This window comes from Carassius carassius, chromosome 4 (assembly GCF_963082965.1).
Source record: "Carassius carassius chromosome 4, fCarCar2.1, whole genome shotgun sequence".
In the NCBI taxonomy this organism is placed as follows: domain Eukaryota; kingdom Metazoa; phylum Chordata; class Actinopteri; order Cypriniformes; family Cyprinidae; genus Carassius; species Carassius carassius.
The window spans coordinates 36682242-36706045 of NC_081758.1; the positions used below are offsets into that span (position 1 = coordinate 36682242).

The window sequence follows — 23804 nt, forward strand, 5'->3', positions numbered from 1 at the left end:
CACCTGCTGCTTTACTGCGGCGCTCGTTACGCTTACGCTAAATTACGAAGGCACGTAGTCATTAACTGAATTAAGTGCTTTATTGCTATAGGCTAAAACTTCAACACAATGGGGACGGTGCCGGTGGTCAAGTGCTATGACTGGTAGGTGGGTTAAACACCGTGTATCACCGGTAACACCAACTATCGCAACAAGCCTATTCTGTATAATTCGCTAAAGGAGTCAACTAGTCAAACTAGTTTGTGAAAAGAACCTGTTCATAAGAGTCATTTGTTCATGAATCAGACATCACGGCTTGCTTGCAAGAAACATTGATGCACACTCTAAAAATAATTAAATGTATCCTCACAAAATAATATTAAACAGCATAGAAACATTTTTTTTTTACTTTGTTGCATCTGTGATCATTTCTGAAGCCTTGATTCTAAATAACAGTTAACAAAAAGAACCGCTTATGATCTTGTGAACCGTAGAGCCACCACTACTTTGCCAAGAGGAGACTCTTGATCTATAGCTTTACAACATGACATCTTACAATGTCATCCAGAAGAAAGCACAAGCCACTATATAAGCACATATCCTGTGCATTGATAACAAATGCTTCATTCATATTTTATTCATATGAAAGCATGTGAAGCCATTAATAAACCCTGAGGGACAACTCTAAGCTGAAATCAACCATCTGTCTGTCATTTTCACATGTTCCTTCTGACATCTCACCATCAACCCCACCCCAGCTTTGATGATGATCATATCTGACAGATGTTTGTATTTGGCCCCCAGGCTGAAGCAGATGAGCTAGATGAGCAATGCAGCATAGGAGCTCAACAGAAGATACACAAACACAAAACACAACACTTATTAGCAATGTTCTACCAAAAAGTACTGTACCTCGTAATTTAATTATGATGTTTAACAAAACGCAGTAAAAACAGTTCACTAGCTGTTCTTACTGCATGTTCAAACAAGATCATTGTTCAATGAAATTTCAAGCTAGCTAGTTTTTGCACAAGCAAAATTAATGCTGCTCACTAGCAAACAATAACTTCCTTCCAAAAAAATAGTGAAATGGGGGGAGGGGTGTAAACTTTTGCATTCTCTCCCAAAAGTATTGCATTTGCCAAACAAACTATGCATTTGCTAATAAAACCTTTGCGTTCTCTCACAAAAGTATTCCGTTCATCTGAGAAACTTATTTTTGTTAACAAAGATCAAAGATCAAAACTATTGTGAAAAAATGTTCCTCCCATTAACATGTCCTTTCAGTGGCTCTGTACCTCAGTCATCTGGGAACATGCGAAATAAAAACAGAAATGTAAATTGCAGCCACTGTGGCTCATTTATTAAATGTAATATTACTTGTGGTTTAGATCATAGAGACAAAGCACTAAATGAAATCAGTCAATTCTGATAGGTACTTGTCAATTAAATGAATTAGGGCTGAAACGATTCCTCGAGTAACTCGATTACAAAAAATGATTGAGGCAAATTCCTCTGCCTCGAAGCCTCTTTTAATTTATTTTAAATGTCACGTCAGGTTCTTTCGCAATGATGTTTTAAATGTGACACAATGCGTTTACGTCACCCACAAAGCGGAAGGAGACACAAGCGATGCGTCCGAAGCCGCATACTGCAAGGAGTCAGCGGTGTTTTGATTTGAGGGCGTGTGCAAACGTAAAGAGAACGTCGTGGCGTGTGTCCATTGCAAGATAGAGCTGGCATACCACAACTAGGGCCCTATGATTTCCGCGATGCAGAAAACACGGAGGGAATCGCGGAATCCAGTTATAAAAGCGGAATTTACAGTTTAATGCGGAATGGCATGGAATTTGCCAAATTTTGAATGAATTAATCAAAAATATGTCATTGCACTTACATCAAATCAAGATATGGACTAAAATCTGTAAATATTAAGCCGGAACAGTATATTTAAATATGAATCCTGCATGTTCTGCGTGTCTCTGTTAATGAATGGAGCAGAAGCGCAAGTTCCTTTATCACACACACTGAAGCGCGCGTGACGCTCGTGGTAATTTCAGCGTCTTTCCTCTCACTCAATATTTTTTTTAAGGTTTAATCACACAACATTTCTTCCATGTTTTATTTTTAATAGTAAATCCCCTTTGTTTACCGAAAAGTTAAGTTAATTTTCAATAATTAAAAGATAAATTAAATGAATGTTTTGTGTGTTTAATGTTTAATGTGCATCTCAGAAAATGCTTTATTTTAAACCCCAACTGAATGGCACTTAAATGCACTTAATTCATCTGTCAATTTTATTGTCATTGTTCACAGTACAAGTACAGACAGAGAAACAATGGGTAATAATTAAATGTTTATTTTTGATGTATGCATTGCATTCTATGCATTTAAAAAAATAAAAAAAATTTTTTTTTTCTAAAAAAGGAAACTTAGTTGTTAATTTTAAGAAACCCAGGAGTCTTATTTTCTCTTGCATAATTAATATTGCACTTTAGTTAAGCAAAAACACATTTTATCCGATTACTCGATTAAAGGCAGGGTAGGTAATACATGTATAAACAACTTTCTTCCAAATTTGTTTAAACTTTCTATATATATCAATGCATAATTAAAATGTAAGTACTCTGATAAAAAGAGTATAAAAATCGAGTGACTTTAGACCGTTTAATCTGTATTAAACACAGCTCATTATTTCCATTTCGGGACGAAACATAGGATTGGCTTAGGCGACTGTCACTCTCTCGCAACCATGGCAACCACCCTTTTGCCACACATGACCTGCCCACTTGCGCGTGCACGTTTGATTTGAGGAAACAGCACGTTTGATTCAACAGGCACGGATCCTAGGAATACCAAAACAATGGCAGAGAAACAGCAAGCAAAATTCACAGTACCAGCCTATGCAGTTAGTGAAGGCAAACCAGGCAAAAAAAAGGAAGACAGTAACAGTACAAGAAAAGGCAATGAAATAAAGAAATAAAACGCGAGTTTATATCGGCGTGGCTTTCCAGCGATGGCGAGAACTGAGGGAACTCAAGGGGCTGAAAAGTGACTCCTTGGTGGCTTTATTTCTGCTGGACAGGTAAATCTTTCTTTTTGTATTTTGATCATACATATTTTTTTCATGAAGCATGTGTCATTAGCACACGTAGCTGCGTAATATAGCTAACATAACATTACTTAGCGAGCCGTAGTAGAGGCTTTGGAAGGAGCCCAGAAGGGAGGGGGTGGAGTGAATGGAAATAATGAGCTGTCTTTAAAACAGTCGTGAGAGGTCTACAGTCTCTCGATTTTTATACCTTCTTTTTCAGAGTACTTACATTTTAATTATGTATTGATATATAAATAAAGTTTAAACAAATTTGGAAAAAAAGTTTTTTATACATTTTTTTTACCTACCCTGCCTTTAATCGATGGAATTTTTGGTAGAATACTTGATTACTAAAATATTCGATAGCTACAGCCCTAAAATTAATGATTTGGTCACAAAACTTGAGGCAAAGTCACCTGTTTGTTTATGTGCATCCAGGAATTTGTAACAATAATTTTAATTTGTATGGTTGTGACAATCACAATTTTTTGCAAATCCTCAATGAATGGAATTTTTTATGCAATATCCCAAAACAGTGCATAAAAATGTGGTTGGAAACCTGGTACCTTGCAATACTCTGCAACCTTCGACCTTTTGTAGACACCCATAAAAATACTAAGATACTCATTACCTACAATCACATGGCCTACTGTGTTCATCATCAGTGCAGTTTACCTGATGCTCCACAGACGTGCAAGTAGTGTGAAAATAAAAATGCAGACAGCTCTACACAGAACAGACTACCTATTGTAGTCACCAGCATCATCCTAGATCCCTTACATACAGCCATGAGCCTCACGTCTCTAACAGCGTCTGTACAGAAGACTCTGTTCATACTCAACACAAAGAAAGAAGTGAGAAGCAACCATCCTTGGCATCTCAGGCATCCTGATATTCTCTATCGATATTGGCTTAGTGGCCTGTGAGCCCTTCGTCCCTCTTACCTACTCTCTGCACATCTTTCCAGGGATAGATTCGACCTGGTCCAGGATTATTATAGATAAAACTAAAATATATTTGAATTTGTTTCTTCATCAGATCAGATTTGGAGAAATGTAACATTCCAAACAGTCCAAACAGCTGGGAAAAAAAAACATCACAATAATAATCAAGTAATCCACATGACTCCAGTCTATCATTTAATGTTGTGTAAAGCAAAAAGCTGATTGATTGTAAGAAACAAATCTATCATTAGGGCTTTTTAACTTTTAAGCCTTTGCCAGAATAGTCCATAATCTAGAACAACACTTTGTCCAGTGAAAAAGTCCATTCCTGGTTGTCCTCTAACATCAAAATCCACCAACATGTTGTTTAAGAATGGATTCATACCGTTTACACTTGTAAAGCTTTTCACTCCACAAGACATTACTTGATGGACTAGAGTCTTGTCAATTACTTGTGGATCGTGATTGGACTCTAATTCTGATGGCACTCATTAACTGCAGTCCAAGTGATGTAATGCTAAATTTCTCCAAACCTGTTCTGATGAAGAAACAAACTCACCTACATCTCAGATTGGTTTCGCTTGGGAGTTTTGATTGAATGTAGTGGATGAAATTAATTGTAAATGTGGAAATTAAAATACTAGTATTGCAAAAGCATAGGTCTGCCATGTCTATGGTCTAAAACGTGCAGATCCAACCCTTCCAACTCTCTCTGACCATTCATCTTATCAGAGGCTCAAGAGGGACACATACCATTTGCTCTGGCCCATCCTGTGAGCTCTCTCGTTGGCAAGAGTGGCCCTCTCAACCACTTTGATGTGCTGATGGTTCGGTGACTCGCTCTGCATCTGGTGATAACATCAGAGCAGGCCTCTCTTGGGCTTGTGTGCCACGCTATGATAACAGAGGAGTTGATAAGAGGAAATACTAGCTGTCATGAGGAACACATTGAGTTGGATGCCAAGCTGCCAAAATCAGAGGGATGGCAAAAGATGCAGAGAAAAACATGGAGATAGAAAGACAATGCAGGGATGACAAAGCAATGCAAACGAGGAATAAGGATCCACGAAAATGCTTGTCGGACTTGTGTTAACCTGTGCTGCTTCTGTAGTGGGGAACTGCTTTCAGGTTATCTATCATTTATTTTTTAGACTGTTAAACCAGCCAAATATGCCCCCATTAAAACATAACTAACAATATAACATTAGGCAAAAAAAAACAAAAAAAACAAAAACAGCTTTAATGTCAATCCAGGGACTTTCTCCCCAACAAACAGCAGTTTAGTGGTGGAAACACACCAAGTACCAGGCCAAAGTCCCTAGTTCCTGGGTAAAGCTCCTGCGGTGGAAATGCGGCATAACAGTCTAAAATATGGATTCAAGTTCAGACTTCTGTAACTTGGAGGTCATAGCCTACTTGCGCTACATGATTAATCGCATGTGATTGTCATGCGTGTCTCGTCAGTAAATCCAGTTCTTTGATTAGCAGTAAATGTACATCACCTGCTTTCAAATGGAGCGGCACTTAATCACATGCGATTAATCGCGCAGCCCTATAGGCTACCATGCCAGAGTTAGACAAGAGACAGTACTAGACACTAGTGTTAAATATCCCAATGCCAACTTTAAAGCAGCAACATAACTATGCAAATAGGGCTGTAGCTATCAAATATTTTAGTAATCAAGTATTCTACCAAAAATTCCATCGATTAATCGAGTAATCGGATAAAATGTGTTTTTGCTTAATTAAAGTGCAATATTAATTATGCAAGATAAATAAGACTCCTGGGTCTTGTGACGGTCACGGAGGGACCGCACGTTCAACATGGACGTTAATACGCACACATACGCACAAACACACACCGAGACTGTTTGGTGATACAAGAGTTTATTGTAATTATTGATCAGAGAGTGAATGAAATACCTGTAAACTATGTGTATTGTTCCCGTGTAGCATTTTTCCCGTGATTTTCTGGTAAGAAACAATGGCAGGAATTATTGGTTCCGCTTAGGGTGGGAATCTACCATGTATTCATTGAGCGTGGCGGTTTCAGGGGCACCGTGGCCGAGTTGTTGCTGTTATTTCCTGTTTAATGTGAACGAATTAATAACATCAAAGTCGATTTATTAAGTAGAACATCATGCCAATATGTTTGTTTCAGACTCTGTATATTTAAGGGAACATGTGTAAAGTGTTTTCTGTGAGTTTGTCTCTCCACATGTGGTAATGGTGCTGGCCACCAGTATAAATGTGAATGTCTTTGTAATGGAAGGTAGTCTGTGTTTGTTTCTGCAGTGGAGAGTGTGGCCTGAGGGTTGCAGGTATTTTATTCACTCTCCGATCAATAATTACAATAAACTCTTGTATCACCAAACAGTCTCGGTGTGTGTTTGTGCGTATTAACGGCCATGTTGAACGTGCGGACCGTCACAGGCCTCTTAAAATGAACAACTAAGTTTCCTTTTTTAGAATGTTTTTTTTTAAATGCATAGAATGCAATGCATACATCATAAATAAACATTTAATTACCCATTGTTTCTCTGTCTGTACTTGTACTGTGAAGAATGACAAGAAAGTTGACAGATGAATTACGTGCATTTAAGTGCCATTCAGTGGGGGTAAATAAAGCATTTTCTGAGATGCACATTAAACATTAAACACATAAAACATTAATTTCATTTATCTTTTAATTATTGAAAATTAACTTTACTTTTTGGTAAACAAAGGGGATTTACTATTAAAAATAAAACATGGAAGAAATGTTGTGTGATTAAACCTTTAAAAAAATAAAATAATGTTTGATTTTTTTTTTTTTTAGTGGTAGGCTATGTACATTCTGCTGAACAATAGTAATACATATCCGGCAAATACTTTAAACTAAACCGGACTTTTATTTTGACGGGTTGACGTACCTTTACAGTTCTGAGTATGTGATGTGACGCTAGTTTTACTCAAATCAAACGGTCAAATGCTCATGAAGTGACTGTCAGAGCAGTTCTGCAGATGTTGTTCATGTGTTCACGTCCTTATTTAGTGAGACAGCAGACGCTGAAATCACCGCGAGTGTCACGCGCGCATCAGTGTGTGTGATAAAGGAAGTCGCGCTTCAGCTCCAATCATTAACACAGACACGCAGAACATGCAGGATTCATATTTAAATAGACTGTTCCGGCTTAGTATTTACAGATATTAGTCCATATCATGATTTGATGTAAGTGCAATGACGTATTTTTGATTAATTCATTCAAAATTTGGCAAATTCCGTGCCATTCCGCGTTTAACAGTAAATTCCGTTTTTATGACTGGATTCCACGATTCCCTCCGCGTTTTCTGCATCGCGAAAATCACAGGGCCCTAGTTGTGGTATGCCAGCTCTATCTTGCAATGGACACATGCCACGACGTTCTCTTTACGTTTGCCCGCGCCCTCAAAATCAAAACACTGCTGACTCCTTGCAGTCTGTGACTTCGGAAGCAGCGCTTGGGTCTTCTTTCGCTTTGTGGGTGATGTAAACGCGTTGTGTCACATTTAAAAAATCATTGCGAAAGAACCTGACGTGAGATTTAAAATAAATTAAAAGAGGTTTCGGGGCAGAGGAATTTGCCTCGATCAATTTTTGTAATCGAGTTACTCGAGGAATCGTTTCAGCCCTATATGCAAATAACAGAAACATGCTAAAATGCTGCTTATTAGTGTTGTCAAAAGACCCGGTACTTCGGTACCAAGTCGGTACTAAAAAAATGAAAATGTCACGGTACCAGGTTTCTGTAAGTACCGGTGGTACCGAGGACCCGTTCAAACCCGGTTCTGGATGCATGCAGCGCTATGATTTCCGCGAAGCAGAAAACACGGACGGAATCTCAAAATCCAGTCATGAAAATAAAACTTACATTTTAATATGGACAGTCACGGAATTTGACAAAGTTAGCATAAATTAATCAAATCAAATCTCCATATGGACTAGGGCTGTCAAAATTGCTCAAAATTGACGTTCGAATATTCCCTCTAAAAAATACACGAATATTCGAACTATTCGAACATCTGGTGGCGCATGTTGTCAATGACGCGCATTACGTCAATAACAGGCAAAAATAATACAAAGAGACATAACGACATAACTACTTGTATAGATTGTCTATTTAAGTTTAAACATATATGACAACGTATTACCTACACAAAAACAAGGAAATCAACTAATGGCCAAGACTGCAGACCTCACGCTCTCTCACCCTCACGTTCTCTGCGCATAATGGTTTAAATGAACAAACAAATTTTTGTGCAAGCAATTTAAGGTCGCGACTGTTGTCCCAAATATAGCAGGCTTCATTCAGTGATTGAAACAAATATTATTAATATTAATTGAAGTTTTACAGCATATAGAACTGACATTGAATGCTCCGAGCGAGCTGTGCTGTGGTAAACATGGAACTTTTCCTTGACATGAAACGATAAATAATCAAACTTTGGATGCATTGCTTGACAGAACTCCTCGAAGCGTGCCCCATCCGCGATACTGATCGGTCTCATGTCCTTACAAATGAATGAAATTATTTTAGCCGTTATGGCCTCTTGTCGTGTTGCAGACAAAGTGCTTGCGGCGAGCGATGCAAAGTAACGTTAAGTGTCAAGACGTGACTGTTTAACTGGAGTTCCACACATTATGCCATGCTCATTTGGGTGCACGTTTTTTAGATGTGACCTCATGTTGCTAGTGGTCGAATGGTATGCTAACTGCTAACTGTATCTTAAATAGCTTGCATACAACTTTATCTCGCGGGTCAACAATTTTACCTCATTTTCTCTGCTGCGGTCGAGTTGGGCTCTGCACTTGCTGGCATCTTCTATGAAGACGCGTCAACTTTCAGCAGTAATGCTGTGCCAGACAGTGCGACTCCTGTGAGGCCGTGACCTGTCCCTGAACCCTCAGGCGCGCTAGCGCGCCCACTCGCAAAGCAGACAACCACGCCTCTACTATCGCGGCCCTTTTTTTCCACATTTTTTTTTTTATTCGAATATTAATTTTCACCTTCGAAATTCGTTTTTTTTTAACTATTCAAATACATATTCGAATTTAGAATATTCGTTGACAGCCCTAATATGGACCAGTATCTGTAAATGTTAAGCCGCAAAAGTTGGTTGAAATCTGCATCCTGCATGTTCTGCGTGCATGTCTCTGTGTGAATGAATGAATGGTTTGTTTACTACATAGACTGAAGCGCATGACGCTTGCAATAATGAGGACATACAACATCACCAGAACTGTTCTGAGTCACTTCACAAGCATTTTACCATTTCATTTGAGTAAAACCAGTGTCAATTTAAAGGTATTCACGAAAAACCGTCAAAACAGCCTCTACATTGCGAGTAAATCACTCGCATATGTGAATAAATTTTACTCGAGTAAAATTTATGCAAGTAAATTATGTCTATTGTTAGCCATTGGCTAATAAATTCTTAGATTTTTCTCCGGTAGTGGGCGGAGCTAATGCGCAAATGTCAATTTCATTGGCTGGCGCTCATTTTTTACCGTCCCTGTTTTGATTTCAGAAAATCAGTTCGACCGAACGCAGACAACGTGATTAATATTCATGAACCCAGCAGCTCATCAATCCATAGTGCATTGTATATTGTATGGTAGTAGAATTAGTAGTATTATTATCTTTTAATAATAATTATTATGATCTATTACACTTTTTTTTTTTACGGAAACCCTCAATGAAGAAAAATAACCTAAGCATCACCACCAGTCTTAAGTTCAGATAAATGACAAATATGCATTCATTACAAATTTTTGATCATTGATTTTGATTTTTTTCATTTTTACATAAAGGCATTGTGCTAGAAATATTACTATTATTTTGTAAAATGTATGTGATGCTGCTACTACTGTTAATTAAAAATTTATCACACAATATTTCTTCCATGTTTTAATTTTAATAGCAAATTCCCTTTATTTACCAAAAAATAAAATGTGTTTAAATTTCATAAATTAAAAGACAAATTAAATTTGGGTGAAACTTGTTTACTGTTCTTCATAATTATATTACTTGTAGAAGAACTTTAAACACGATTGTAAATAAGTATAAAGAATGGCATTGGTTTTATTTTTCTTGATAAAGTTTTTTTTTTAATTAGCATATTTTTGTGTTTTGCTTTGGTACCGAAATTGGTACCGAGAACCGTGGATTTTCACTGGTATCTGTACCGAATACTGAAATTTTGGTACCGTGACAACACTACTGCTTATGTGTTCATTCTGAACAAGTCACCCCTTCACACAATCATTCCAGGTGAAACAGCTTTCAAGAAAAGCAACAAAGATACATAAACCATAAAGGGAAATAGTGTGCAAATGTTTAATAATAATTTAAAGTGGAGACAAATGGACAGACACATATTTGAATGATATAATGGAATAACTAACACACACACACACACACACACAGAACATGACTAATGTTTCCAGACATATAGAGTGAACATCTGGAGCAACAAGAAGCTTGTCACTAATGCTTAAATTCAATATGAAACAAAAATTGTGTTGGTCTTTTCTTCTCATATGAAAAAAAGGCTTCTTAAACAATAAAAAAAAAAAATTTGATTTCGTCCATTGGGAATTGATTGGACCATTGGATTGTTGTTGTTTGCTAATTGCATGTCATCAGAGAAGAAATGTTGTTGTGGGGGGAAGTAAATGTTTTTGATTAAAGCTTATTATAATAAACACTGCAATATTCCATAAAAGTTTAATGGTGACTTTGAACAACTTCTGAAGATAAATATAGGCAAAATATCTCCAACACAGAGCACTGCCAGGCATATTCAAAAGACAAAGCAGTGTTGAAACTACACCTTCAAGGCACAACACATGAGTAATGAGTAAATCGCAAAGTATAAAATCACAAAAAAAAAAATCATATCCTACAATTTTGCAGGAAGAAGGCACGAAGTGGACCAAATCAAACCTAACCAAATCTAATTCTGCCCAACCAAGTGTAAACCCTCTTCAGGCCAATGCTTTGTTTCTGATCTGACAGAATCATCATCTCATATTATTCCACTATTGACGCCTCGTGTGGTCTGGATCATTAGGATCTTGAGGTCTATCAAGAGAATAAACCTGTACCCAAGATCCTCCCGAAATCCCACCACCCGTATGGAGCACAGAACAGTAAATAAATAAAATATAGGGGTTCAAATCCTGCCAAAATAAGCTGTAAAGAGTGTTAAATACATACACTATTGTATTTATAGTGTATGTATTGGAGGGAAGTCGTGGCCTGGTGGTTAGAGAATCGGACTCCCAATCGAAGGGTTGTGGGTTCGAGTCCCGGGCCGGCAGGAATTGTGGGTGGGGGGAGTGCATGTACAGTTCTCTCACCACCCTCAATACCATGACTGAAGTGCCCTTGAGCAAGGCACCGAACCCCCAACTGCTCCCCGGGCGCCGCAGCATAAATGGCTGCCCACTGCTCCGGGTGTGTGCTCACAGTGTGTGTGTGTGTTCACTGCTCTGTGTGTGTGTGCACTTCGGATGGGTTAAATGCAGAGCACAAATTCTGAGTATGGGTCACCATACTTGGCCGAATGTCACTTCACTTCACTTCACTTCACTTCACTCAGACAACTGCACCAAAGGAAACAGTGAGAGAGGGATTTTTATAACCTTTAAAAAACTGTTGTATCAACAAACAGCAGATCTCTAAAGCATTCAGAGTCCTGTAAGCCCCTTTGGGTTGAAACGCTGGCTCCATTCATAGCAGCTACACACTGAATGATTGTGTTTGAAGGTTTTTGAATAAACCCGTTTGACCCACACACAATGTAGCCATGCTAATTCCAACATAATCCATTTTCATGAAATCAACCTAAAGCCTTTATTAAAAGAGATGCTCTACAGTGACTCAGTCATTTAAACTATTAGTATCACTTTCAAGAGAACAGAAATCAAACATATAATCAGCTAAAAGTCAAAAAATCACCATTAGGGCTGTGACGGTCGCCGTGAAAACCATGTCACCACGGTGGTCGGTTGCCACCGGCAGTAGTGCATGTGATGTCACGCACTCTATTAACAAGTAAAAAAGAAGTTGTGTATACAAGTGTAATAACAGTAATAGTTGCAAATTATTAGAGTAAAAGTCTATGGTAATTCACAAATTACCTCGAAGGCCATACACATCGTTTCCTTTAGATTGGCAGGTTTGTGAACAGGAAAATACAGGTAATGCATTCAGCAAATTAATTTTCTTTTGGGAAACCAAATACTACATTGCCGATCTGGAGCCTTCTCCATTCATGTCACCCATCCCCGTTTGTACAAAATCCCGTGATCGCAAACGCCTGGCAGGTCAGGTTTGGTGAGGCTCTCCAAACTGGCCAAATATAAACGAGACAGCGATAAATTTAAGATGTTAACAAGAAATGTGGCAACAATTCCCATTTCAAAGAGAGCGACAGGCATTTGAACTTAGTACTTCATAAATCGGATGAGGCAATTTAACTGTGGTGGATTTAACTGTGGTGGATCATGTCGTGCCAAATCCAGTGTAGCATCACTGATTATAAAGAGTTTTATAGTATTTTCTCATGCCGTGCCGCTCGCTTCCAGTAGACAGGGTGCACTTTCTTATTTAGGCTACTTTCTGGTTTAAACTGTATTATTTCTTTGATATTTGATATTTCGTGTTTTGCAGATTGCAGACGGTAGTGCTAAACACGAACTGACGAGTTAAATCGGGTGTGTTTTATAAGTGAGATGAGTGAGACAGTGCTGGGCTGCTCCAGGACCATTTTGAAAACCATTTCAGAGAGATGTTCTTAAATGTGAATCATATAAAATATATTACATGCATGCACAGTTTTAAGGCAGCTTTAATCGCCTTTTTGTAACTTCATCACTGACCACGACATTGTATGCATGTAATCGCGCCAGTGCTTTGTGAATGCAACTGAAGAGCATGAACTGCGAGCACAGGACCGTACGCCTGGCGCTGACGTGAAGAGGAGCACGCGTCTGAAACGTATCTTGTTCTCAGTCATTCTGCAACTGAATAAAAGCAACTTTTGTCAAGAGAAAAAGTGACAGAAGCAGCAGTTGTGAGTGTGGTGACCAACCCTAGCCTTAAACTGAAAAAATTAATTGCCTGCGCTAACGTGCTAATTTTGACACCACTAATAGCCTATATATTAGTGGTGTCAAAATTAGTACATTAGTGCAGGCGATTAATTTTTTCAGATTAATTTATCAACAACACACCACCACGGTGGTAAAAATCTGCCACCATGACAGCCCTAATAATCATCCAGGAATTGGAACACAAAAGTATACAATTGTGCGTTCACGAAAACGAAGGCAAGCGTGAATTTGGCCAAGCAAGGCCCCACAAAAATTTGTTTACATTTTCACAGCCATTCCAAAATATTTTAATTTCTGTGAACAATATCAAATCATAATAGGTTTCAAAACACAAATTTTGAAATTCTGACCAATAATTATTTTCAAGATAAGGCCGATGACCGAAAAATGTACGGTTAATAAAAAATATTTCTAAATCTAGTTGTCTAAAAAAAATAAAAAATTAGGGTAAGATTTAAATGGAAAATAAAAAGTGCATTAAATTGACCAAAAGTGACCAAGACATTTATGTTACAAAAAAAAAATCATATTTGAAAATAAATGCTGTATTTTGTAATTTTCTTTTCAAAAGTACCCTGAAAAAAAATGTCACATCAGAGGAGCTGCTGTCAATAAATTATCTGCAAAATGATCTGGCCCGTCTGTAGGAGCACCACCGTTTTCCTTGAGCATACTTCAATAAGCATGCACGCACATAGATGAACAAACACACACACACACACACACACACAATGCTGTTCCTGTATAAACTTTACAAAACACAGAGTCAACTCTGTTCCACCTGTTGTGTACTTTAGGAACACCCAATGGATTAACTGAATCTGATAAAAACCCCACACTCAAGTTTCTTCAGTCTGTTTGAAACATTCATCAAATTCAAGAATGTGATCTGTGCTTTGTGTGTGTGCAAGTATGTGCAGACAAAATGAGAGACAGCGATAAAAACAACACAGGTAGATTTTTGATTTCTAATTTTTGATTTCTATCATAAAATGAAAACCCCCAAATAATTTGACTTCAAGAATTTATTCTTTACCCGACTTGTCCAACAAACACCTCCACCTTTATTTGTGCAGGGGTGGATTTCGCTGCAGGCCTTTGATTACATCACAAGCCATTTGTGGTGCAGCTTTATCAGTCAGGCATTGCTCAGCCAGCTCTTTGAAGAGCCCGCTGGGGGCCTTTGATCTGAGCGTGCTCAGTGGACTCCCAGCCCGGCCGATCCTATCAGCTCAGGCGGCACATTTGTGCTCAACCCAGAACCAGATTCCAAAGCCACCTCTCTCTCTCAGGTCTGACTGGTTATGTGTAATGAGGTAAAAGGAGAGGGAAGGGCCTCCACGCAGGCAGTAAATCCAGAGAAAACCTCTGCATGCATGTGAAAAACACCACATAAATAGACAAGGTGTTGAAAGTCATCTCAACTCAACATGGAACTGCCCGAAGGAAGCCCAGCTACATTTTTTTTCTTTCCTGGTGTTAATAACATACAACATTAAAGCTACAGACTGTCTGTTTTAATATGTAGAGGAAAATAAATATTATAATAATGACAACTAGAAAAAAAACTAAAATGTATTTATTAATTATACTTATTTTTTTTTATTGTTATAACACTACTATAGCTATATCATAATATTATAAATATAAAGATTTGTTATATTTCAAATAATTGTTTTAAATAAAGAAAATGTGTAACGATCTAAATAGGAAAAAAAATTATATTTTTATTTAGAATATAAATATTTTTATAATATCATACTTAAATGAAAAGCTAATCTTTTTACTAATTAAAAATAATACAATACGTTTTTATTTTAAATATTATACTATTTTTAATTTGTAATCTTTTAATGTCTGAAACTGAAAATAATATAAAATGTCATATTTTATAAACAAAACAGTGAAAATACAATACATAATACTTATATTATATAAATAATATACATTAAATATGAACTATTTAAAATGTCATATTTAAAATGAAAAGTTTTTTAATTTAAATAATATAGAAAAACAAAGAAATGTTACAATATTTTAATAATGTTTATAATAAGTATATCATGTTTATAATATATATTCAGAATATTTAAAACTTTCATTTTAAATATTTATAAACAAAACAGGCAAAACAGGCTAGTCTACCATTATGTGAACCTGAGAAAAGAATATCCAAAGCAAGCAAAGTGGCAAATGTAGGTCTCTCACCTAAGAAACATTCCTTAGGGGTTATTTTGGACAAGTAGAGATAAATCTCCTTTATAAAGTACAGACCAGTTAAGAACATTAAACAAAGAGACATCTCTGCCGCTTGGACCAGACAGCATAATCTTTCAAAGCTGGAAGCCACTATACCAAAGGGACAGTGAATATCTCATTAAAAGGGAGCCAGGAGACACTATAAGGCACATTGTGAGGCACTGTAGTCTATTTTGGAAGCCACAGAGGATCAACGCCTTGGATGAGAGGTGCGTGTTCATTCGTCTATGACAAAATGAACACCTGGTGACCATAGAAAACAACAGGGGAGCAATTTAACAGAAGCCATGTGGAGTGAACAAAGGAGAAAACGAAAATGATGATCCATCACGGAGAGACGAGGTCTTTCTTAATATAACAGACACAAATAAGTGCCTTCATAAGGTTTCAAGCAGAACTCCCAAAACCAGTTGGGTTTTTCTGTTAGGGAAATATGTACAAAACTAAGAAATTAGCATTTGACAAAGAAATAAGGATATGATGATCCGTACTGAAAGCGGTGAAAACAAATAAGCGTTTGGTGTAATATTCCTGTGGAAATCGTTCATCTTATGTAATTCTCTGCTGGGGTGTATTGCAGTATACTTTGAACTCAGTGTTCTTGAACTCAAGAAGACGGTAGCATAAATGATAAGCAAAGATGTAGTCTTAAAATTCAAGGATTTCATGACTTGGTAAGTATCCGTGAAGCTTGGTTTTTGTTGCAGTTACTTGTTTGTTTGAATAGAATGATAACGCAACATAAGAATAGTCTTAAGACAATTGTTTCAACCTGAACCTACCAGTGAGATCGATCAAATAGCAATTAGCAACACATATGGCAATAAGGATAACAACTTTTCAAAATGTGCTATACATCAATAAAAGATACAACTGTAGAGAGTATATAGATATCAATATAGAGAAACTGAGATATAAATACTGTTGGTGCATGAGGCCAATGGCATTCCTGCTATCGCCCAATGACTGCCAACTGGAAACCAAAAAACACAAAAGAAAAGATTTTGGTATCAAATTGTACAATACTGAATAAAAGTATACGGTCTGTAAGTTTTGGGGGGGGGGGGCATACCTACTCGTAGAACAAAAAAAATGTATTTGGTCAAGTAAAATCAAGATAAAAAGAACACTATTATGCAGTTAGCTTAACATATGCTACAGAATCAACAATGTTCACATTCACAATCTTATTCCTTTATTCATTGTTAATATGTCTTGCAACTATCCAGGAACAAAACAATAAATGACACATTACTCATGTTAAAAACTTATTAACACTAATCCAAAATATGACTTAAAATATGCAAATTAAGACTTGATTTGAGTATTTTCCATCATGACCGTGACTTGACTTGAAATCTTGAATGAAAGCTTAAATCAAGTCAAGTCTAGGTCATAATGGAAAACATTTGAATCCAGTTTTAAGTTACAGGGTTTAAGTCATATTGTGGATTGATGAAGTCTGATATTTAAATCTGACCCTCAACACATGACTCGAGACTTGATGTCTAAGACTTGACAATAACTTGAACCCTTTTCTAAGACCCCTTGTCTTCATAATGAATGAGTGAGTCCCTGGAGAGTGAAGAGGAAAAGGAAACATATGAGCAAAACCTTCAAGTCTATGCTAACTGGTTAAGCAGAAGGGCAAAATCAGAGAAAGACAAAAGAAGAAAAGAATGCGAGTTCCATACAGAGTAAGAACATGACAGAGTGTCTAATGGCATGACAGACAGCGATAAGTACAAGGAGATGACAGACAGAGAGACAGTTAGACACTGAATGAGGGAAAGACCAAAAACCAGAGTTTGAAAAAAAACAATGGGTCTGCTTTTTGGACTTCAGCCATTCGTCAGCACATTCCTGAACGAAAACAAAGCATGCCTGAGCCTCTGTGTGTGCCCAGAGCATTGTCATTTCATAACCCGCTGCTTTTGGAGAAGGAGAGTCTAAATTAAGTGAATATAAGCACATCAGCCATACGACTGTGTCAATAAAAGCTTATTTATTGGACTCCAGTGTGTCCTCCAAAAAGCCCCTCATTTCAACGCTCAAAGTTTCTCAAGGCGTAACCATAGCAACAGGAATGATGAGCTGTGATAAGCTAATCAATCTGCGTTGTCAGTCACCATCAGGACCGCACTTGCCTCTCAAGTGAACATCCAGTCCTTGTGAATGAGCTTTGATGGGCAAATCAATAAGGGGTTCAAGGAGAGAGCAGAGCGAACGCTTGTGCCTTTGCAGAAAGCAAGAATATCAAAGTCTCTTCAAGGAAAACACACAAAAAAAACTTTTGTGTGGCGAGTAATATAGAGCCAGTGGCCTGAATGTTCTATTCCTTTCTGCCCAAACTATTTGCCCCTTAAGGAAACAAACAAAATATCCTTTTTTTCAAGTGCATCAGAGGGAGGCAGACAGTGGTAAAAGAAGAAAGAAGTAGACAAAAACAGTTTAATCTTTTCTACTCCGGCAGAGGGAGAAAAAAAAAAACCAGCTTCAAATTACTTTGGCATGGCTATGAAAGGCCGACGGGTTAGCGGTTTGAGTAGATAGGTCTTAAAATACAGCTGCCACCACAAAACCAATAAATGGAAAAGTAGTCGTGCAGCACTTTTAACCTTTTAAACCCTCGGTTGTTGAATATTGCTACTGTTGCTGTGGACAGGGAGGGGCCAGTGTTTTTTGGGTACCCACTGTCTCGTGGAGGGCCGTTCTGGACTCCCATGGTTTCAGTCTGTGGGAAAAGCATGCAGACTCTTTAGGCCAAACCAAACTCTCATTATGGTCCTAATTTAAGCGCACAACTATAGCAATCTTTGAGGAAAGACACTGTATCTATCACGCCACAAATCGTGGGCTGACTTTAACACATTTTGTAAGATAAAAAAAACAAAAAGTCCTAAATTGCAGTTTACAGTCATACAGGTTTGAAACAACATGAGTAAACAATGACTCAATTGTCTTTTTTTGGATGAACTATCTCATTAACCTCTGTGACCACGGAGTTGAACTCTAGGCTCATACCGGTCAGATTTATGAACAAGTCATTTAAACCGGTTTTGTGAAATTCCTTCATGAATCGAACATCACTACTCACGCAAACTCATGAATATGCAAAGGAGTATTACGGCGGATGTGAAGATTTCAGTGATTAGCAACAAATTTCAAATGACTTCAAAAATTTGTATATTATAACATACAAGTTGTATGAACCAAATGTAATTACATTTTTAAAGTCTCAAAGACTCATTTTCCATTTAAATGCATCTACATTGAAAAAGAGTGGCTAGAGTAGCTCTTCAGAAATTCTACTTATGTGTTACACAGTCATATGGATTAGAAACCAAATAACAATGAATAAATAATCTTAGAATTGTCAATTACGTGTGATCCATGTCTCTGAGAGAAACAGAAAAACTCACTGGGACTCTAATTGTAATAATAATAATAATAATAATAATAATAAATTGTGTTTATGCATGAAAAGTGATGAGTGACCAATCACCCATCTCTCTGTTCTCAGGACCATAAGGGGAGGAAGTTGACTGTGGATTGAAGTGATTACTTTCATATGGTCACTTTCATGGTTCAGCATCATGCCCCTCCCTTGATTTCCCTTGGAATCCTAAAAATTGAAATCAAATGTGCTAAGCATTTGAGAGCATTGCAGTACTACAACAAAAAGCAAGACACCACAGAACACAACGAGCAAAGGCTCACATCCCAACCAAAAACAATCCACTCAAAAACAAACACTGTGCAAGAAGCAAGTCATTTTCCAATTCCAATGCATTTCTATTCCACTCCCACAGTTACCAGCCACAATAGACAGGTGAGAACATGGTTAAAGGAAGAAGCACCATCTTACTTTCCCACATCTAGTCCTTAATGAGAACAGTGTCTAAAACCACCAGACTGAAGCGCTAGCTCTGCTGCAGGAGGTGATAAGGAGAGTCATCCATCAAGGTATTTTAGGTCAGTCATGTGTGGATACGACACTGCTGTTCTGCCTGAGAGAATGTGGAGATGGCATCATTCTAATGTTGCCATGACCGCATGTCATCACCTGCACTGCCAGCGTTCACACAGACCATTTCATTTCACTTTTATGTATATACGGGACTTTCAGCAGTAACGGTCATGAACTACACACAATCACACTTTTATAATGGTAGATGAGTGATAACCCTAAACTAGTTTGACATCATACAGAGAACAGTTGGTGTGAGCATCATCATCATCATCATCTTCTTCTTGAAAAATGAAAGAGAGGTGCAACTTATGACAATCACAAACAGTTATATATTACAACTAATTCACTAACTAATTTGCTTTTTTTGTTTTGTTTTAGCCCCATAAAATAAGTCAAGTCAAATAGTACTCATAAAATTTTTGTTAATAGTATGTTATGCTATACTAATGTTACAAAATACTTTGTAATTTTATACTAATATATTACACCTATGATCAAAATATTGGGGTCGTTAAGATTTTAATGCATTATAGTAAAAATGTTATATTGTGAAATATAATTTCAATTAAGAATAACTGCTTATGTTTTATAATATATTATACATTTATTCTTGCTCTGGCAAAGCTGAATTTTTCGACAACCATTACTCCAGTCTATAGTGTCACATGATCATGCACAAAAATGTATAAAACATTAAAAAAAGCTTTTTGTTCCATAAAAAAGCAATGGGTAAAAAAAACTACAAATCTGTTATTTTTAACCTGCTGACATCCTTAGAAGATTTGTAAGTTGTAATTAACAAAGTAAAAATCAAGGTATTAAAAAATAAAAATAAGAATCTACGGTAAGTACCCTGGTTGGGAGTGACTACACTAGACTACAAAAACTGGAACAGTGTATAAAGGACAACACTATCAAAACATTCAGCAGACTGTTATTGTTTGAATCTGCAATGTTGCACATATAATGATCCGGGCCTAAACTTTTGACACAACCTGCAATCACAAGATAATGCATTTTACAAAAACAATATATCAGCCAATAAAAATGTAGTAAGCCAGGCAACAGTATATTGGACTTATGATTACCACCAATGCAAAAATCATCTGGTTTTTCAGGTGAAATATTGCAAACTTTCAGTCTTTAAAAAAAAAATAAAAAAACAATTGTAAAGCCAAAACACTCCAAGCACTTCAACTAGGCCACGGAACTAGCAGTAGGAACGAAACACTATATTCAAAACACAATTAGCAAGGCATTTCCAAGAATTAGACTACAACTTCAGTAAGAATTATTTAAAAAGAGACTGTTTCCATGCTATGAGAAGACAAAATTGAGGCAATCGAGATTCTAGCCAAGAGGAACATTGGTTTTGTGTATTAGCCAAGAAAAGTCACTTAGGTTCCTGCCCCATAAGGTAGAGTATGTAGCAAATTTATTTAATTTGTTTGCTTTGGCCCTGATGGCACTCCAGGCTCTCCTTTTCACTGACAAGGATGTACCAGGGCTAGTTTTCTAAAAGTGCTTGATATTTCATATCCTACAGTATGAACCCTCCCAATTAACTTGATTGGACTCTCAACGGCCAACAACAAAGCTTCTTTATGATGAAACCGTCATTACACCAATCCTAGAGGTTCAAACACAAATCATGACCTAAAATGGAAACTGCAAACAGCATCTGTGGTTTGCCAGAAAACGTTTACCAGGTTTAAAAGCAATTTGGACAAACAGGACCAAGAAAAGGTTTGTACAAGAACGCGGAACAAGAATTACACAACGCTTTTGTCAAAACAATTACTTGCTCGGTTCAGAAGCCAAACAAATCTCACAAATATCTTCATATGGTTCTTCAAAGAGCATCACAGCAAAACTCTCACATCTCAACACCATTCAAAGACATGGAATGACATTGCTGTGAAGACAATTGTGAAAGATGCATTGCAAAGCAGTTGAGAAAATGAGAGAGAACAAACAGTGACGCAAAAGATCTAAAACATTGTGCATATACAATGATTACAATGAACACGCTCCCAACAGGAACTCTAACTTGGCCTTTGCGACAAAAGCTAAACGACGTCTGAAACTATGGCAAACCTCAAAGTCTTCTAAATGTAAAGCTGAGGTCCGTCATCTCAGCAGGGTTTAAAGATAGAGCCAAATTAGTGTATGGCCAGTCTAAATATCTAAACCACTAAATCTCTCATTTCAACCCACTACAGAGAAAGCAATCTCCTCTGCCATCACTGAAAAATGATGATAACCACTTGCCATTTTGAAGAATGTGATACTCACTAATCCTATACATGGGAACGTTCTAACATTACCAAGTACACAACTGTAAACACATACTAGCGAATGATGTGGGATGGACACAGCAGACCTGGATGTAAAAAAGCCTGTACTTTTCATTTTTCAACACAAAAACCACAGGGAGGAATGTATAAGAAAAGCACAGCAATAGTAGAAGCTTTTGAAAGATGGATGCTTACACAGCTATACTTTTGGGTTATGTTTCACTCAGAATACATTTTTGCATTCATCAGAAAGCATTTATGAGCATTTGCATGCATGCATCAGGCATTCACTTTGATCTGCATCATTGCATCCCTTCAGCATGCTCTTTCACAGTGCTGACATTACAGACACGGTCACCATAACTTCCCACAGTGCACTTCTGCCAACAGTGTTAACTCTAAGCAAGTGTTTAAAGGACAGATTATTCTTCTTGGCATGGCATTTAGTAACGTCTCGCTCTTTGATGCATGCTCTCTGTTTTTACAAGAGGAGGGAAAGGAATTACAAACTTTCAACAAATCATGAAAATGGGTGCTCTTTTGTGTTCGCAAGAAGAAGAATAAATCACACATAGGTGTGATGGTTCATAAACAATTTATCAAATTGCACAAGTCTCTGTGGAGGTAATATTTAAGCAGAGAGGGAATGTGGATCACATTATAGAGAAGATTTATCAAAGCCTTCAATTAACTGTAAACAAAGGATACTTATACGACAGGTCTCATGGATATATTTAAACCATACCAATATAATTATTATTAATATTATTATTTAAGAGCAACCTCAGGTCATCTTGAAGGACTTTTCGAGGCATGCACTGATTTCCACAGGATTCTCAAACCTCATTAATGTTTACTTGATATGTTTAGCACCACTAGAATAATTATATTTCCTATGTAAATTAAAGTTATAGGAGAGTCCTGGATAATTCTGACCTCTCCAGTAATGTGATTGCTTTTTTTTAATATACATTTTAAAAGGCGCACAAGCATATTTTAGAAATGATCATGAGCGGAAGAAAAAAAAATGTTCATGACTTTAAACTTTATTAATTGCCATGAATTTTTCCAGGCCTAGAAATCCTGCATTTGTAATTCTTTGACCTTCCAGATTTTCATTGATGGGAGAATCCCGTTACTACTAGGCAACACTGACACATGGCATTATAACGCTGCAAAAGATCTAGGAAATGCAGTTATTAAAATTGATAACCTCTGACACATGTCATCTGCGCTACAAAGTTTACGCCGTGTTTGTTTCTGCGCGTTTCTAGTCTGTTTCTGCAGCAACAGCACCATTCACACAAGTTATGCATCAAAGTAACTTTTCTGCATGTACGTTTGCATGTTTTGCGAGACAAGAGGCCATTTTGCGACCGCATAGTTCGCTGGGCTTGTACCATCATCCTCACGTAGTGAAGTGCAAACCCACAGCCCTTGAATAGAAAGAGTAAAACAAAGTTGCGGAGAGCCAACACACCGCACAGAAATGAAGTTGTTAGACACGCGGTTAGAGCGTAAAATCCCCATGCAAGTGCATAGACAGAGACGGAAACATACTTGCACGATATCGCCTTCTGCGCTGATAGTGGCTCCGGCTCTGGAGAAGCGCCCTTGCAGACCTGTCGTGTAAGTGGTATAATCACCATTTGGGCTCGACTCAAAAAGCACAACTTCCACAAAGGCAGTATCCTTGGCTAGGACGCTTCCAAAGACCCAAAACAACACCAAGACCACCGAATAAGCACCACGACCGAACCCAGTCCTCGGTAAAATCATCATCTTGCCGGTTGGATCAGCGCCGATCGGAACATAATTTCCAAGGGTCTTCAAGAAAGTGTTGATTCAGAATCAAATTTTGAGAGGCGAGAGCGTCCTCCCACAAGTACAAACAACAACAGAAAAGGACAAAACAAACCGCGATGGATGGTACGATGTGAGAATTAGCGATCTTTAAAAATAAAAGTTTGTCCTTGAAAAGAATGTCGTGGCTTATTTCACCATTGCTGCCCGGACTATCGCATTGCTCGTGCGCTCGCGTAGCCTATGTATGCCTCGCTCGCTGCTGTTGCTCGCGCTCTCTGTACAAAGCGGATCTCTTTTGATCTGGGAACACGTG

The 23804-nt window shown here is 37.5% G+C and overlaps 1 protein-coding gene across 1 annotated transcript in view; it reads right to left on the minus strand.

Annotated features, from left to right (window-relative positions):
- Positions 1-23804, minus strand: part of znrf3 (zinc and ring finger 3) — an 81326-nt gene extending 57522 nt beyond the window's left edge. The window contains exon 1 of the mRNA XM_059548678.1: positions 23246-23804. Coding sequence (XP_059404661.1) covers positions 23246-23467 — 222 coding nt within the window. The 5' untranslated portion in view covers positions 23468-23804. The remainder of the gene's footprint in view (positions 1-23245) is intronic.